The sequence below is a fragment of the Octodon degus genome, unplaced genomic scaffold (assembly GCF_000260255.1).
Source record: "Octodon degus isolate 3935 unplaced genomic scaffold, OctDeg1.0 scaffold00042, whole genome shotgun sequence".
Lineage (NCBI taxonomy): Eukaryota > Metazoa > Chordata > Mammalia > Rodentia > Octodontidae > Octodon > Octodon degus.
In genome coordinates this window covers 10,381,928-10,398,666 of record NW_004524618.1, presented here as the reverse complement: position 1 = coordinate 10,398,666, position 16,739 = coordinate 10,381,928, and the positions used below count along the sequence as shown (strand labels likewise).

At 50.0% G+C, this 16,739-nt stretch overlaps 1 protein-coding gene across 1 annotated transcript in view; it reads right to left on the bottom strand.

Moving 5' to 3' along the window:
* Mxi1 (MAX interactor 1, dimerization protein) overlaps nucleotides 1-8,185 on the bottom strand; it is a 76,188-nt gene extending 68,003 nt beyond the window's left edge. The window contains exon 1 of the mRNA XM_004631523.2: nucleotides 7,748-8,185. Within this exon, the coding sequence (XP_004631580.1) occupies nucleotides 7,748-8,003 (256 nt within the window). The 5' untranslated portion in view covers nucleotides 8,004-8,185. The remainder of the gene's footprint in view (nucleotides 1-7,747) is intronic.
* Nucleotides 8,186-16,739: the final 8,554 nt, after the last annotated feature.

The window sequence follows — 16,739 nt, the reverse complement described above, 5'->3', positions numbered from 1 at the left end:
AAATAAATAAAAATAAAAAAAAAATTTAAAAAAAAAAAGAAAAAAGTTCTAGAAAGAAAGACAGACAAACAAGAAAAGAGGAAGGAAGGAAGGAAGGAAGGAAGGAAGGAAGGAAGGAAAAACCTGGGTATTGTGGCACACGCCTATAATCCCAGCACTGGGAAGGCCAGCCTGGGCTACATATTGAGACCCTGACTCAAAAGAAAAAAAAAAAAAAAGGAGAGCTCCTGTTCACATGTATTTTCCTGAAGTTTACTGCTCAAAGAAAGGGTCACCTGCACTTCCAAAATGATTCCCACAGCCCCAGAACAGAACTGTGAGCAGTGGAGGCAGAAGAGTCTCAAGCTCTGGATACGGTGGCAAATGCCCACTGCTGTTTTTGGCCAGACAGATCACAGCCAGATGTCAACAGATTTAACCCTTCTGGCTAGGTCACCCCAGACAATGATATCAGAGACAGTTACTTCCCTTAAGTCTAGCAGAAGAGCCACACAGCAGGTGTCTGACTCTGGGGAACTGCAGTCACCCTACTGCCCCCCACTCATGTTCCTCAGGAGGAGGCCCCAGGAAGACAAGCTTTCCTCCTGCATCTCCCCACTGTTATCACCTGCTGGCTTTTAGTCCACTGCTCAAATGTAAAAGAAAATATTGTTTTTTAAGTATGAGCAATTCAAATGAGCTTCATTTTGAAAGTTGATTGAGAATGTTGCGATGACCTTTGCAATAACTGGACACACCCTGGAATCAGCACACCAGGCTTGAGAACTGCTGACTTTATGAGCACCTGACCTACTGTGAAGCAAAAGCCATTTGGGGCTGCTTGTGACCCATTCTCCTATCAAGCAGCGGGTACACAGAGAAGACCGACCAGGTCCTGCCCCTGCGGGGTCACCTTGGGCAAGTCACTGCCCCTCCCTGGACCTCTTCCTCCAAGCCTGGAGAGTAAAAAGGGTGGATGCCACCTGCCCTGGGCCTCCTTCTGCACCTGATGCTGTTTCGTCACTACACACAATACCCAAAACAGAGAGGAAGGAAGAACAGGAAAGAAGAGACCAGTACCGAAAGCCAGGCCACCCTGAAGCCCTGCACTCTGGCCTGCTGGAAACTGTTTGCTTCACTCTGCATGATTTCCATTTCTTGCTGGGTTCTTCCTTTTTTACTTCTTTTTATTTTCCTTCAAAGCCACAAAACCACAGCTCCCCTCCCCAAACTCAGTTATGTGGAAGCCAGGGCTGTCGGGGGTTTAGGTGTGTCAAGCCTACAGACTAGTGGTATCTAAGTGAACACCAGGCCACGGAAGCATGCACTGCTCCTCCAGAAACCCAGTTTAAATCAATATTTATCCAACTGTATTTATAGAAAGTAATGGTGGTGGGGAGGAGAGGTGGGGCAGGGAAGCAGGGGATGTCTAAGACAGAACTAGCCGCAATGACAGATGCAAATCTTTGTGGCCAATTCACTTCTGCAGGGATGGCTTTTTTTTTTTAAAAAAAGCAAAGACCCAGCTTTTGATGAACCTGCTGTTGGCCTCACTGCCATAGCAACAGCCCCAAGTCCTCTAATATGCCCAGAGGACAGACTTGGGAAAGGCAGTAGGAGGGGGGGGGTGTTTCCTAGGAACCCTGAACTTGAGCTAGGGCCAGGAGGGCTTCTCAACTCTGAAAAACAACCACCACCTTGTGGTTGGCTATTCTGTCTCCAGCTCCCTGTTAAACCTTTTCTAAGCAAGGTGTGTGCAGGAAAGCCTGGGCTAATCAACAAGGCACTGCAAATCCCAGCTCTGCTGCACGTTGCCGGGTGACCTCGACCAAGTCATTTCACCTGTCTGGACTTCATTCCTTGGCTGTAAAATGAGTACACGTGTATGCAGCCCAGACCACACGCTCTGGAATTAGAGGCCTAGATTGCAAACTCAGCTCTGCCACTACTTCACCATGTGATCTTTGGGAAATCTACTCAGAATCCCTGCTCTTGGTTCCCTTCTCTGTAAAATGAGTGTAATAAAATTGCATGTGTCATAGAGTTGTTGTGAAGATCTGAACAGATAACACACGTTCGTCTTCATGCTTAGTATGTAGTAGGTACTTAGTAAGTGCCAGCGTGTACTCATATTGTGGATGCCATTAACTGCTGCTATTGCATAGTGGCACTCTTCGTTTCCCTCAATTTCACCAAATGAAATTCCTATTTCTGCGCGTGCTCATGGGAAAGTGTTTGGATTAGAGGCAAAAGATACCAGGGAAGGCGCTGCTCTGCCTTGCTAACTGAAGGAGCTTCCTTTTCCTCCCAAAGTAGGAGCGACTCAATACAATTTCCAGAACTTCCCAGGACCCTGTCCCTGCTCTCTAGAACCCCTTGACAATGCACCCAATCCCTGGGGGCTCTGGGCCACCAAAAGCCACATGATAAAAGTCTACCGGTAGCATTTACCAGGGGGGGAGAGATCACACTTAAAGCTGGGGAGAAACCCTGAACCTGGAGAAGATAATTTAAGATACAGAAGAGAGACCTGACTTTACCGCGCTCTTCAGCTCACTCTCCTAAGCACAATCCCACCTCCTCCAGCTCTCCCATAAATTAACCCCTTGTTTGCGGAGAAAAAGCAACTGCACCTACTTGTTGCACAGGACGTGTTTGTGGCACGAGCAAATTGATTGTCACGTGGCTCCCCTGCAGAAATGTGAACCGCATGAGCTCTAGTTGCCATGAAAGCCTTCCATTTCGGTGTAAGTCACCCTAGTCCTCTCCTGCCAAAGCCAGTGGCTAGTTCATTCTCAGGGCCACAGCTGCCGACAGCACGCAGTCTGGGCTCTCCACACCTGACCTATCATCTCCTTGCAGGCCCAGTCTTACCACCCAAAGGCCTTCGAAGATCAGTATTTCCCATCTTTTTCCAAGTCTTCAGAAATTGTCACATGCCCTGACCTCTAAATCTGATCACAAGGATATGATAAATCTAAGCAATCCAAAAATTTACATCAAGTGTCCACTGTTTGCCCAATAATATGTGATCTCTAATAGGTGACATGTACAAAACCCTCTAAGTCATCTTTTTTGCTAAGATGCTAATAATCTCCTTGTAGGATAAAGCTAAATGCAAAGGAAACAAGTAAAGCTCTGAAAAGGGGGCTGGGGAAATAGCTCAGCAGAATAAGTGCCTTCCTGGCAAGCACAAGGTCCTGAGTTCAATACCTAGTCCCCCCTCCACCAAAAAAAACTCAGAAAAGTTAGTTTATTGAGCACCTGTTAGATTTCAGGTAATTTAAATGTTTAAAAGTAGTGTTGAATTTAGTTCACAAATTATGTGAGGGTGGTGCTATCGTGATACCCATTTTACAAAACAGAACCTGAGAGAGGCTAAGGTAACTTAAGTGCAAGGTGTATAGCCACTAAGCAGTAAAGCAGGAATTTGGGCCCCTGTTCCACCTGACTGCAAAAGTTCCAACCTCTAAACTACTCTGAATTAAGAAAGAGTCAGGTGGGATGACACAGCTGGGCAGGCTTTTGTGGAGGAGGTAGGAACTGCCCTAAGTCTCCAAGGGAATGTAGGATACTGAAACCTCTAAGAGAATGAGGGCATTCTAGACAAGCCTGGGTCGAACACAGACGCATGACTGTGAAGCCGATCTTGCTGGCAGACCTGCTGGACAGGAGGGGAGGTTTCAGGGTCAGGAGACAAGTCAGGTAGGCTGGGTGGGGCCAAGGGACAACAGAGAGCAGTTTCCTCCAGCAGCAGGCAGGGGCTGCTTTTCCTATCTGTGTTCCTAGGGAAACACTCCCTCTGGAGCCTAGGAACAGCACCACAGAGAGCAATCCCTGCCTTCTCACGCGGAGCGTTCTTCCCACCCCGAAACACTGCCCCCCAATTCCCAATTCCTAATTCTCTGGCAGTGGGAAGCCCATCTCTCCTCCAGGCCTCACCTGCCAGACAGCTTTTACCCCATTAGCACCTCTCTCTGAATCTCTTCTGGTTTTAACCTCCTCCAAAGGGGGGAAGGGCTAGTGTTTTTCCTGATTAGTTAATTGCCACTGGATTCCACAGGAGCGAGGTAATGCTGCCACAAATTGTTTACATGATTTCCCAATTTGTGATAACAGGGTCACAGCCTTCATGATTAAGGTTTCTGGAAGCCGTCACTGAGATTTTGTAGGGATTCATACCAATGTACCTGCATTTCTTAGGGAATTCTTTGACTCACTAGGTCCACACTGAATGATTTAATTTGAACGTTTTCCCCCAAGAAAATTCACCCTATGGGGCTGGGGAAATAGCTCAGCAGCATAAGCGCCTGCCTGACAAGCGCAGCGTCTTGAGTTCAATCCCCGCTCCCCCTCCAAAAAACAAAACCCAAAAAAACCACCTCACTATCTACTGGAAATAATTCAGCTCTGCGCTACAACTTGCTGGATGTGTACAAAAACTTCGAGAAATGAAGAGCTGTTCTAGCTGCCATGGAATAATAAAGGAAGCTCCTACTAAGTACTTCACAAATAGTTAAAATGGAACGTGGAACTCGTGACCAGTGGCCATCAATGCATCTCGAAAAGATCCTTAAGAGTCCGAAATGGAGAGTGAAGGACCGACCCTTATTCTCGGGAGATAACAGCGTCTCTTTAAGAACAGACTGGACCAGCTGGCTGCACTACAGCTCCTAGAGATTTCCTAGGTCGCATCCTGGCTCCGCCCCCAGCCCCCAGCCTCAGCAACGTGTGACGTCACAAGAGACTGACGCTTCCGATTGGATGAATAATACAGCTAGGTCAAGTCCAGTCGCAGGAAAGAAGTTTGTCTCCATGTGGAAACCATGTGTCTAGAGCTGGGAGGGGGAGGAGGAGGAGGAGGCGGAGAAACTGAGATCAAGTGATTACAGACTGGGGAACTGGCTGAAATGAACGCGGGGAGGTTGTGCACCTGAGCCGGCTAGCAATGCCCTTTGCAGTAGTGACCTAAAAAAAAAAAAACAACAAAAAACAAAAAAACTTGCACAACAAACAAAACCTAAGCGCGCCCCCACCCCGACGTCATAATTTGAAAGCTATGGTCCTCCTTTCTAAAAACCAGGAGCCTGGGAAATTCTGGAATCCTGTCGGAACGCCCAGATCTGCCTCCCTCCCCCAACAACTGAATGATGTAAGCGTTTCGGAAAGCCGAGCTCTGAAGCAAAACAAGCCCCGCGCACGCGGAGCGACCCGCAGTGCCCGAGCCTGGCGCACGCACGACCCGCCCCCCGACTCGCGTTATTGCTGTGCACACGCGGGCCGCCGGGACGCGCAGGCATTGTGTGCAGCGAGCAGAAAACAACGGCGAGCGCGAAGCCAGCGCGAGGAAGAGCCTCCAGTAAAACAGGACCGATGTAGGGCCCACCGTTCTCCATGTGGAGAGACCCAGGCCGGGCGGGGAAGGAGGAGAGCGGCGGGGATACAGAGTCTCTGTCCCTCGTCTAGCTCCGGTGTGCAGGGAGGATAATAGAAGATCCGGCGGGTGGTCGCGTAGTTTGTAGGCGGTCATCCACGCCTGCATGAGCTGGGGAGGGGGGGGCCTGGAGCTGGGTGCCTGCAGCCAAGCCGGGGAGGGCGCATCACCCCACGCTCTCGGGGAAATCTGGGGGCCGCTGGCATCACGTCATTTAAAGCCACACAGCAGCGACGGAGAAGCGAGAGAGCTAAAAATACTCGTGCTGGCGAGGGGGGCTGCGAGCCCCAAGGGCTGATTACCCACACGAAGTTGACTTTGGGGCGCTAAGGCTTCCGAGCCCCTCTTAGTTCTGGCAGATTTGCAGCGCAGATGGCTCGGGAGCGGGCTGGAAGACCCTAGGCTTCCCCGGCCGCGGGAGCCCCACTCGGCCTCCGTCTGCCCGCCCCGCACGGGCACCTGGCCCGGCGCGTCGGGCTCCCTGCTTACGTGACTGGTGGCCACGCCGGAGCCCGGGACCGGGGTAAACAAGGAGGTGGCGGCGGCCAGGGCGGGGTATGGGGGGGTGAGGTCGCCGATTGTCTGCGGGTGCAAAGGCGGGGGGTAAGAGAGCACAAACCAGGCTCAGCACACACTGCCAAGGTGCCCTCTCTGGGAGAACCCCCATCAGAGCCGGCGCCCTGGACTGATTCCAGAGGACCGAGACCCAGAGGGGGCAGCTAAGGAAATCGCGCCCCTCCCCCTGCAACAAAAGCAAACGCACCAAACAAAACCGCGTCTTCATCCAGTTCTCTCCCAGCCCTGGCTTTTCTGAAACTATTCTCCAGGCAAATGCACACAGCACCACTACCCCCCTCCCATGAATAATCGCTTGGCGGCGAGGCTACACAGACTGCGCTGCGCCTCTTGCAACACAGACACTCCAAAAAAAGGGAGAAGAGAAAGAAAAGAACGCACCACCGACCCCCAACATAGACCCTTGGTTTGTTCTCACAGCGTCCCCACAACCACGCAGCCAACACCAGGCTACTTCAACCCTGCAGGCCAGGGTTAGCAGAGTTGTTTTTGTGTCGAGGGTTGTTGATGTATGGGGGGGGGGTGCGAGCTCTGACACGTTGCACTCGGACCTCTCCGTGTCTCTGCCGTCCTCCTCGCATACTCTCATCTATCTTACTTGTTCGGACCGATTAAACATGCAGTTTGACACCGTCTGTCGGCCTGTCGGTCTGTCTGCTTCGGCGCCTGCCTCCCTCCTCGCAGCTATTATTCTGAGCGCAGAGCTGGAGACGCCGCACGCTCGAGCACCCCCCCCCCCATCCCCCGGGCGCACGGTCGACTCTGCCTTGGAAAGGCTGGGGGACCCGGCGAGCAGGGACAGAAACGAAACAAATACAAAAAGGAAGCCAGGCCAGGGTGGGGTTCCCAGTCGTCCCCCCCTGCGTACTGTGTGCACCTCTCTCTACCTGGGGTGGGGGTGTGTGTGTGGTATCGACCCAGGAAGCGTCGGCTGCGCTGCCCCGCGCCCTTACTCGGGAGCCGGCTCCCGGAAAATAGTCCGCACACAGCAGCCCACACCTTCTTCCCCAACTATTGTTCCTGCGAGGTCCCAAAGTTTCCTCCCAGCCGCGTTCTCCTTGCCAAGTTTCCCCGGCGCGGGGCTGCGAGTACCAGGAGAGCTGGCGCCGCCGCCTGGCCCTACGGCCAGTTGGTTTGGGGGTCGGGGGCGGTGGCAACCCAGGAAAATGGGGGCGCGGGGGTTCGGAGCCCCGTCCCGCTGCTCCCGGGGGAGAAAGCCAGGCAGACGCGAGGGCGAGACGGAGCCCGAGCCCACGCCGCCCCGGCGACGGTTGTTATTGTTGTAGTGTGTGTCTGTATGTTTTCCTCCTGGAACCCCAGAGCTCTGCCCAGGGTCCCAACTTTCAGCTTCTAATCCCCACCCCACCCCGGAACAAGCGACAGAAAAACACTTGTCCATCGGAGAAGGCTCCGGGAATTTAAAAAAAAAAAAAAATTAAAAATGAAGAAGGCGACCTCGAGGCGATGAGCTCTCGTTCGGCTCGGTTGTCCGCGAACAGCACCACCCCGACTCCAGGCCGGGCGCTCCCCCGCCGGCCCAGACGGACAGACAAGACCGACGGACGCGCCGGCAGCCCCCTCTCCCCGCGCCGGTCTTTGTTACATCTTTAGCAGCTTTGTGCGTGCGTGCGTGTCCTTTCTCCGGTGTCATCGGCTTTAACACCGAGGGGGGCTGTGTGTGCTAGGGAGGCCCAGGGGTCGCCCAAATGAGCTGGAAAGGAGGCAGGGAGCCAGAGAGGAACCGGGCCCCAAACTTACTTTTGTTTTCTTTCTCGATCTGCTCCAGGTAGCTGGCTGCCTCGAGCAGAATCTGCACGTTCTGCAGAAAAGTGTTGATATGCTTCTCCATGGAGTTCTCGCTGGTGTTGAAAATGTCTGAGAAGGGGCAGCGGGGCTTGGCCCCCGCAGGCTCCTCGGGCTGGGCTGGGGGCTGGGGTGCGGCCGGGGCCGCCGAGGGGACCAGCCCCGCGCCCTCCCCGCGCGCCTCCTTGCGCGGCCGCCCGCGTTTGCCCATGGGGAGCCGGGGTCCGCCGAGCTCGATGGGGCTGCGCGGCCAGCGAGCTCCGGGCCCCGTGGGAGACCCGGCCTGCGGTGGCAGAGAAGGCGAAGGGGTGAGGAGCCGGCCTGACTTCCCGAGCCTCGCTGCGTGCTGTTGTGTGTGCGTGTGCGTGTGTGTCGATCTCGCTGTGGGTCTGTGTGTAGGGAGATTGAATGAACCTACAGGACAGACCGAGGCGCTCTGGCGCCTGGGTCCTAGTGCGAGCTGTCGCCATCCGAGCGATCAAAATAAAAGGTGGAGACTGTAGGGCTGGGACCGCCCTGGCCGCGCCCCCAAATGCCTTCCCACTCCGCCCAACTCTGAGCACCCCGTGTGGCACTCTTTTACCCCAGAAAGGAAAAAAAAAAGTTGTCTTGGATGCACCAGCATAAAAACAATTTTTTTCTTTATGGAAAAATACTTCGAAAAGCAACCAACACAATGCCTGGCACGTAGTGGGTCCCGGGTAAAGGGTGGCTGGTATTTTTTTTTTTTTTTAACAAAATACCAATTCAGTTGGGGAGAACTGAGCCATCACCCGTAACTCGAACCTTCCTGAAGCTCAGCTCTCCTCAGTCTCTGCCTCAGTGTCTGTTTACACACACACACACACACACACACACACACACACAGAGGCACCTGTGTGTGCCTTCACACAGCCAAATAAAACCTCCTGCTGAGGTCCACGTTTCAGATTTGTTTCTTTTCAACCCTTCAAATGCAAACTTTTGGGAGAACCAATACTATTATGGACTACTGGACTCTTTTAGAATATTTTGCTAAGTTAACACACCTATAATATTCAAATGACGGAACTAAACAAAAAAGGGGATACAGATGAACGTCCATTTTGTATCTGTGTATTCAAAATGGTTAGGATAGATATATAGTTACGATCTCTTAATGAATAGAGGGATTTGTTGTAATAGTGTTTGTAAATAGGATATCATGTCTGCATCTTGTACATCAAATAACCACTAGGAAGAGAGTATGCAATGTGTTCATTATTGAAACTGTCATACCCATTTGATTTGAAACTGTCTCATTGCTATTTGTCTCACTAAAATTATGGAAAAAAATAATAATTGAAAAAAAAAAGCGAAGTTATTTTTTAGAAAGAGGGTTGGAGATGCGATCGTTCATCCACCCTTCTCTTCCTGCCCGGTACAGCTGTGTAAAGACCACAGCACCCAGCTTCCATACCTCATTTTCTTTGACAGAGGGTACAAAGGCGAAACTGGCAGCCCAGGAACCATCTCCTCTCCTATTAGGTGAATTCCACCTTTTGGATTCTCTCTAGTTGATGTGGTGAAGGGGTCACTGCTGTAGCTGGGTCCTTCCGGATGGAGGCATGCAGTGGGGAGAAACAGGATATTTAGGGCTGCTCTGGAGGGCTGGGGAGAAAGGTTCGAATCTCAGGCGTGCTGCATGGGGCTTAGGGAAGTTTGGACAAAGCCCTTAACCTCTGTTGATCTAAGTTTCCATATCCTTGAAACTTCTAAGACGTTAGTGTGGAATGCATCATATCTGCACTCAGCCCAATCTGGTCCAGAGCAAGGTCTTTTTCTTCCAGGTCTTTTTCTTCTTGATGTAATTTGACTCTAAGAAAGGGATTCATGAACACAGTCTTCCAAGTTTTGCTGAAAAAACACCTTTCTAGCAATCCGTCCAACTACTGCCACCCTGCAAGGCCATCTGGAGTTTTCCTTACATAGTGGAAATGCTGCCCCCTGGAGGTGTGCACCGTGTCACCCTGCTCAAAAGCAGCTTCATCCACATTGATTGAGACTTGGAGACTATTATACAAGTGGAACCTCTGATAGGGCCTTCAAGAAAGGCTTTTTGCACTTTTTTGGTACAGAGAATTGAACTCACTACCTCAGAGAGTTCTATGCTGCTCAGCTATATCCCCAGCTACTTGTTTGCTTTTTTTTTTTTTTTTTTTTTTTTTTTTTCATAACTGGGGATTGAACTCAGGCCCTTGTGCTTGCCAGGCCCCTATTAACTGGCATCTTAAAGCAAATATTCACATTCTGGAGCATCATATACATCATTCCACATCCACACTTTGCTCACTTTTCACTCTGCGACAGATTTGGCATGGTTGACCTCTGCATCCTTTGGCTAAGAAGTAGAAGCTTCCAAGATCGGTGAGGAAAAGTTCATGTTATCAGCACGCTACTGACTTGTGTTTATGTCAGAACCTCAGCCTGAGCCATTCATGTTTAAAGGCCCACAAACATCTAGGGATTTGGGGAAGTCTTCACATGTGCACAATTTCCAATACTTTATCCAGTGCCATTTTGAAAAATGGCCACCTGGTGCTGGGATGAAACAGTTCTAATTGACCCAAATGAGAGATAGTCCTGGGACAACAAAGCAGCCAGCCCTGAGCAAACCTTGATCTCACTTTAATTCCTCAGTGTGGGGTATATTCCATGTGTGCTACTCCGGCACACATGTGCATGTACACATATCCACCGAGACAGGCACAACCCCTATGTGGGTGATAGGGCAAGGCAACAGAGTTCTGTGATTATTTATTTATTCTCTGTTCCATCTCTCCTAGGTCTCAGAGCTTTAGAAAACCCAGTGGGAATCTTCAAGCTGGGCCACAGATCCGACCATCGCCAAAATAAACAATGGCTTGAAGAAAATCTGCAAAAAAAAAAAAAAAAAAGTGCTGATTTGCACTATTCCCACAGTCGGCTGCACCTCCACCATCATTTCCATGGAAAACACTACTGCTCATGCCAAATCAAGTTTCCCCCATCGCAGGGGCATTGTTTTTTGTCATTATGTGGGTTCTTAGCGTCGCACAATGGCACCACAAGAGACAGTAGAGGCAGGAGCAATGCCTTTTTGTTTCTCAAAGTCTTTGCCAGTGTTTCCCCCAGTGCCTTGCAAAGACTTTTAGTTGTGTGTGTTCATCTGGGTGTCACGTACTTGAAACGGTGAATGTGCCACGCTCAAGTCCGAAGGCCCTTCCTCATTGTACGTTCAGAGCCCATCCAGGGTTAAATCGTATTAGCACCACATTAGTCTCTTTCTCCTTTCCTTCCAGCCCCAATTAACAGGTTTCTCTAATAAAGTTTGGCCCGGCAGAAAGAATGGTGTTCAGGAGTTATATCACAGGACAGGCATCCACGATGCCGCAGCTCCATTCCCGATTAGCTTTGCTTCCTAGGAGGAGCCATTCAAACCCCTCGTTAAACACCACCACCCCCCTCTTCCTCCAGGGCTTTGATTCAGAAGTAAACAGGCCTCTCTGGAAACTTGCTGAGAATATCTGCAGAGAACAGGTAGGGGCCAAAATACAGTCTCCTGATACAAAGGTGTGTGAGCACTTTGAAAGAAGAGCAAAAATGCCGAGGAAGTCCACCCCTGGGCACCACTGGGGTGCCCCCGGCTGGCCCAGGATATCCGAGGTGCATGCCGATCTGGGCCGTGTTTTCCCAAACTTTGTTTGGCTTAGTTGCTTGCTTGGTAATATTTTTCCATCAGCTTTGTTTACATATTAAAGCAAGATTGTTCTCTTTTTTTATTTACCCTTCTTCCCACCCAGACATTCTACACTCTTACATCAAAGGAGTTGTTTTGCCTGTAATTATTGTCTTTATGTACACAGGGGCTGGTTAATTACTGAGAAGGTGATAAAAGAGTTGAGGTGGTGACCCGCCCCTTGGTCCACTGAGAGGCGATGCTCTTTCTTCCCTCCGGGATCACTGGGGCCAGGCATGGACTCCTCAGCTACCCGGGCTCCTTGGCTGTGTGCTTCCCCTCAGCCTCCCGAGCCCTTGCTGTTTAGTCTTCATTCCAGCTTCTAGCTTTTCCTTGGATCTTTCCAGAACATCCCAGTCTGGTTCTTCCCTCTTCTTTGCCCTGTGCTCTTCATACTCAGACATGGTAAACATTATCAAGAGATCTTCTATCCCTTCTGTTGTCACTCGGGGCCTAACGCCCAGCATGGCCCTAGCCTTGATTTTCCTGGGCACCTTTCATTTTGGAAAGCAATCATCTGACAATAAGCATTGGAAAGGAAGACTCCATGCAATGCACAGGAGTAGAGGGTTAGGAACTACATGTCGCAGACAGAACAACAGGTGCAAAGGGGCCCGGAAGACAGTGTCTCTCCCATTAGCTTAACTGCACCGAGTGGAAAGCTGGGCCTGGTGGCAAACACCTGCACCCCAAGCTATTTTACAGGCCAAGGCAGGAGGATTATTTAAGCCCATGAGTTCAAGTCCAGCCTTGGAAACTTAAATCATATTTTCTTTTCTTTTTTTTGGGGGGGGGGGCCTGCCCCTTAGCTCAGTTCTTTAAGTGGCTGCTTCAACAAAGCAGTAAGGCTCAGGTTGCTGTGGTTCGATCCTCACAACTCAAGCCAGCCAAACCTGCCCTGAAGGCATTCGGAGAAAAAAAATCTTTTTAAAAAATTTCTTTTAGGGGCTGGAGAGATGGCTCAGTGGTCTAAAGCACCTACTTGAAACAAGCTTGGCAAAGCACAGGGACCGCGGTTCAATCCCCAGCACCACATGCCAGCCAGACCCGCCCCCTGGTGGGCTGAGCTGGCCACACACACACACAATAAATAAATGTAATAAATAAAAATAAATAAATATAAAAAAATTTTTTTTTTATTTTAGAGAAGCATCTACAGGGTGTTCAGGGTCTCACTACTAGATCAGACTCATAGTGATCCTCCTGTTTACAGCCTCCCAAGAGCTGGGATTACAGGTGTGTGCCACCACGCCCAGTCTCAAGAAATCATATTTTAAAAAGTAAAATGCTGACCAGCCTCTTTCATCCATTCCCCAAACCCTGACCCCTACCCACACACAGGCCACACAGACATGGCGGAGGACCAACTGCGCCTGCCCTGCCTGGAGCTTTCCCTCTGCTCTCCTCGCTTCTCCTTCATCTGCATCTCTGCCTGGCAGGCCCCTTCCTGGCTCTGATATCTATAACACTCAGTACTCACAGGTGCCCAGCAAGTGGGGAGCAACGCGGGGAGCAGCCCTGACCCCGGGCACAGCACCTGCCTAGAGCCGCACAGGGCTGCAGGCCTTGAGGGAGAGGACTGGAGTCCCTTTCCAACTGCTGGCCCTTCCTTCCTTCCTGCTTCAGAAGAGGCATTTGACATCTGCAGAAGCACTTGGGCATCAGTCCCATTAAAGTTTAACTACGTAAGTGCTTCCTTACGGGGAAGCCAGAAACCCAGAGAGCCGATGGCTGAGGTTTGGCTACCAAAAAGTCAGTCCAGAGGCTCAGCTGTCCTCCCCTGTCCTTGCGGCTGGTGTCAAGGTGGGATTCCTCTGTAACACAATGCAGTGACAAAGGTTGTGCTTTGAGACCACGCTGAGAATTGTGTGGAGCCTTATTCAGCTCTCTCCTTGGCTCTTCAAGGCTTCCCAGTTTCTTTAACATCCCTGTTCTGGGGCCGGGGAGTTGGCTCAGTGGAATAAGTGCTTCCCTGGCAAGTGCAAGGGCCTGAGTTCAATCCCCGGTTCTGCCAAAAAAAAAAAAAAAAAATCCCTGTTCTGTAGAAAAAGCATTCCGCGGCCAGGCGTGGTGGGGCTCAGGCATGGTGGGGCGCGTCCTGTGCTGCAGCCCTCTGGAAGGCTGAGACAGGAGGACCACCCTCCGGTGGTTTAACAACACCTTGTCTCACAAAAAGCGGGGAGCTGGGAGTGTAGTTTAGCATGAAGGCCTCAGAATTAATCCCAGTACAAGTTTTTAAAATTCAGCAAAAGGATTTTTTAGAGCTGGGTCTGGTGGCAAATGCCTCTAATCTCAGCACTAGGGAGGCTGAGGCAGGAGGATCCTTGGGAGTTTGAGACCAGCCTGGGTTACACAGTGAGCTCAAGGCCAACTTGAGCTACATGGCAAGACCCTGTCTCAAAAAGACATGAACACAAAAAAGAAAATTTTTGTACCTTGACTAGAACTAGTTCACATATGATGCTTTCCAAAGGTATTTGAAAAAAAAAATTAAAAAGAAAAAAAAAAGGGTATTTGAAAATTTAAAGATGGCCAAAACTTGCCTTAAGCTAGGAATAAAGCAGTGGAAAAGATCAGCATTCAGGGGATGAGAGAGAAAAGGGAGTTTGCAGCTGATAGAAAGACTTCCTCCAGGCCATCAGGGGAAGCCCCTCGGCTCCTCAGAGCTCCATGTTCTCATCTGTGAGGTGGGCGCAGCCCCGTGCTCTCCCCATGAGGGATGCCTATGAGGGAGACCTGGAAATGCAAAGCGTTGTGCGCATGTCAGGGTGGTGCAGGACTCGGAGACCCCTGGCAGGTTCTCAGAAAGAACAAAGACACATGCGGCAAGGGATGAAGGAGAGACAAGTTCAGGGTTTGGGGCCCACTCTTCCCCCTTCCACGTGTAATTTTGGACAACCTTGCTGTCTGGGGACCCCATGTCCTCACCTATGAAGAGGACTCTAAGGGGGCTGAGTGACTCACCTCCCCCTTCCTTAAAGCTTCACTGTGCTCATTAATCAGAGGCCGAATGTCACTGCCCATCAGAACTTTAGATCAGTATTCAGGGACCAAAGTGGGGACATGATGCTGGTAAAATTCTAGCCCGGCATTCTAGCCTACCCAGACTTCCTTGCCTCTGGGCAAAGGCTATTTTTTTATTGGTTCTTTACTGAAAAACAAAATGAAAAATTGTTAAAGGACCCTAATCCCTATCTCTACAACCAAGAGGCCCAGGATTTGGGATTACGAACTGCTGGACTGGCTAATCTGGAAGCTGGCCTACCACACTGGGGGAGACCTCTAACCTGCTGCTTCTAGCCCCTGGTCCTCCTAGACACCTGCTCCCACCCATTCTCTCCTCTTCTCTCAAGCCTGTTTTCTCTTTTTTTCTGTCTCTTTCGCCTGAATCCTGCAAGTTGCCCCTTTCCCAGTCCTGACCCAAAAAACATGTTTCTCGTAAGTGGCAAAGCTGGAGAGCTCTGAAGTGAGGCCATTCATCTGGGGTAAGAGGTTTGTGAGCTTGTACTCACGCATACATTCATCGGTTCCACCCGAAGATAAAGAGACCTTCCATTAGCCAACAGCACAAACCGCCCTCAACCACAAGCCTTACGCCTTACCCTGATACACAGGTACAGGTCTACCTACAGGTACGCACACACTCGAAGGTCATCTATCCCCTTGGCTTCTCCACCTTCCAGGCCACGAATGGTAAAGTCCAAGTTAGGACCAGAAAGAAAGGACTCATCTAGCAGGGCTACTGCATCCTGTCGTGCATCACGGGAATAGCCATGAAGGAGAACAAGAAGGATTTCTCTTCTCTCTATCATTGCTTATATTGACAATTTTTTTTTTTTTTGGAAGTGCCAGGGATTGAACTCAGGACCCTGTGCTTGCCAGGCAAGTACTTGTTCTACTGAGCTATCTCCCTGGCCTTATATTGACAATTAATCATTACTTGCACATGATTTACCCCTTGCAGGTTTTAACAGTAGCAAGGCATACATTAGATTACGCACTAGATTTACAAATCTCAGCAGTCAGGGGACATAGTATATCACCTACCAGGATGGAGATAGTGCTGTCTCTCTGTGCTTCTGTCTCTGTCTCTTCTGTGTATTCTGTCTCTGTCTCTCTGGAGTGCTGGACACTGAGCCCAGAGCCTCAGACACGCTACTCAGCCAGCCACACCCTCTGCCTCTAGAGTAGTTAAATGTAAACCTTTTCTTCATATGTCATTCTAATTCATAGATGACCAAATATGTGTTCCTTGCTAGAGTCACGCCAAAACAACTGTCTGAAATTACAACCTACCTGGAAAAGCAAGAAACATAATCAGAGGCTATTTCCATATAACTACCCCTTAAAAAATCCATCCCAGACAGGCAGGCACATGAGAATAACATGTTGGCATACATTTGCAAGAATCTTCCCTAGACTTTTGATACTTAATTGCATCATTGTTAAAGGAGAATTGAATAGAAAATCCCCAACGTAGAGGCTAGAATTAGAAAATGCTGCATTTTCTGGCTCACTTGCCAAAGTCTTGAAAGACCTGAGTGCTCTCTGATTCGAAACTGATGCAAGAAAAAATGTCATCTTGCCATGTAAGTTTTAATCTTACATCCTTTGTATGGGAATCAAACTCAGGATCTTGTGCTTGCCAGGCAGGCACTGTGCTGCTAAGCTATATCCCTGGCCATGAATGTGAACATTTTTGAATGCATTAGAAATAATGTAATGGGAGCCAGCCAGATAACTGAGCAGATTAAAGCGGCTGCTTAGGCAGATGCAGGGACCAGGGTTCAGGCCCAGGAGTGTATGCCGGCCTTGCCCCCAGGGTGGGCTGGGACAGCGATTGAGACTGGGCATGGTGGTACGTGACTACAATCCCAGAGCTTGGGATGCTGAAAACAGGAGAATCACTCTGAGTCCAATCTACGTAGTAAGACTCTGTAGACCCTGTACTAAAAACATAAAAAAGAAAAGAGAAAGAAATATATGTAACCGGCTGGGGAGATAGCTTGACAGTCTAAGCACCTGCCTGGCAAGCACAAGGACCTGGGTTCGATCCCCAGTACCCCGTGTTGCACTGGCCCCACACTGTGCCACCTATAATTCCAGCGCTGGGGAGGCTGAATCAGGAGGCTCACTATGAGTCTGAGCTGCGTAGTGAGACCCTGTACCAAATAAAATAGTTTTAAAAAATAAAAAATGATACACAATTTC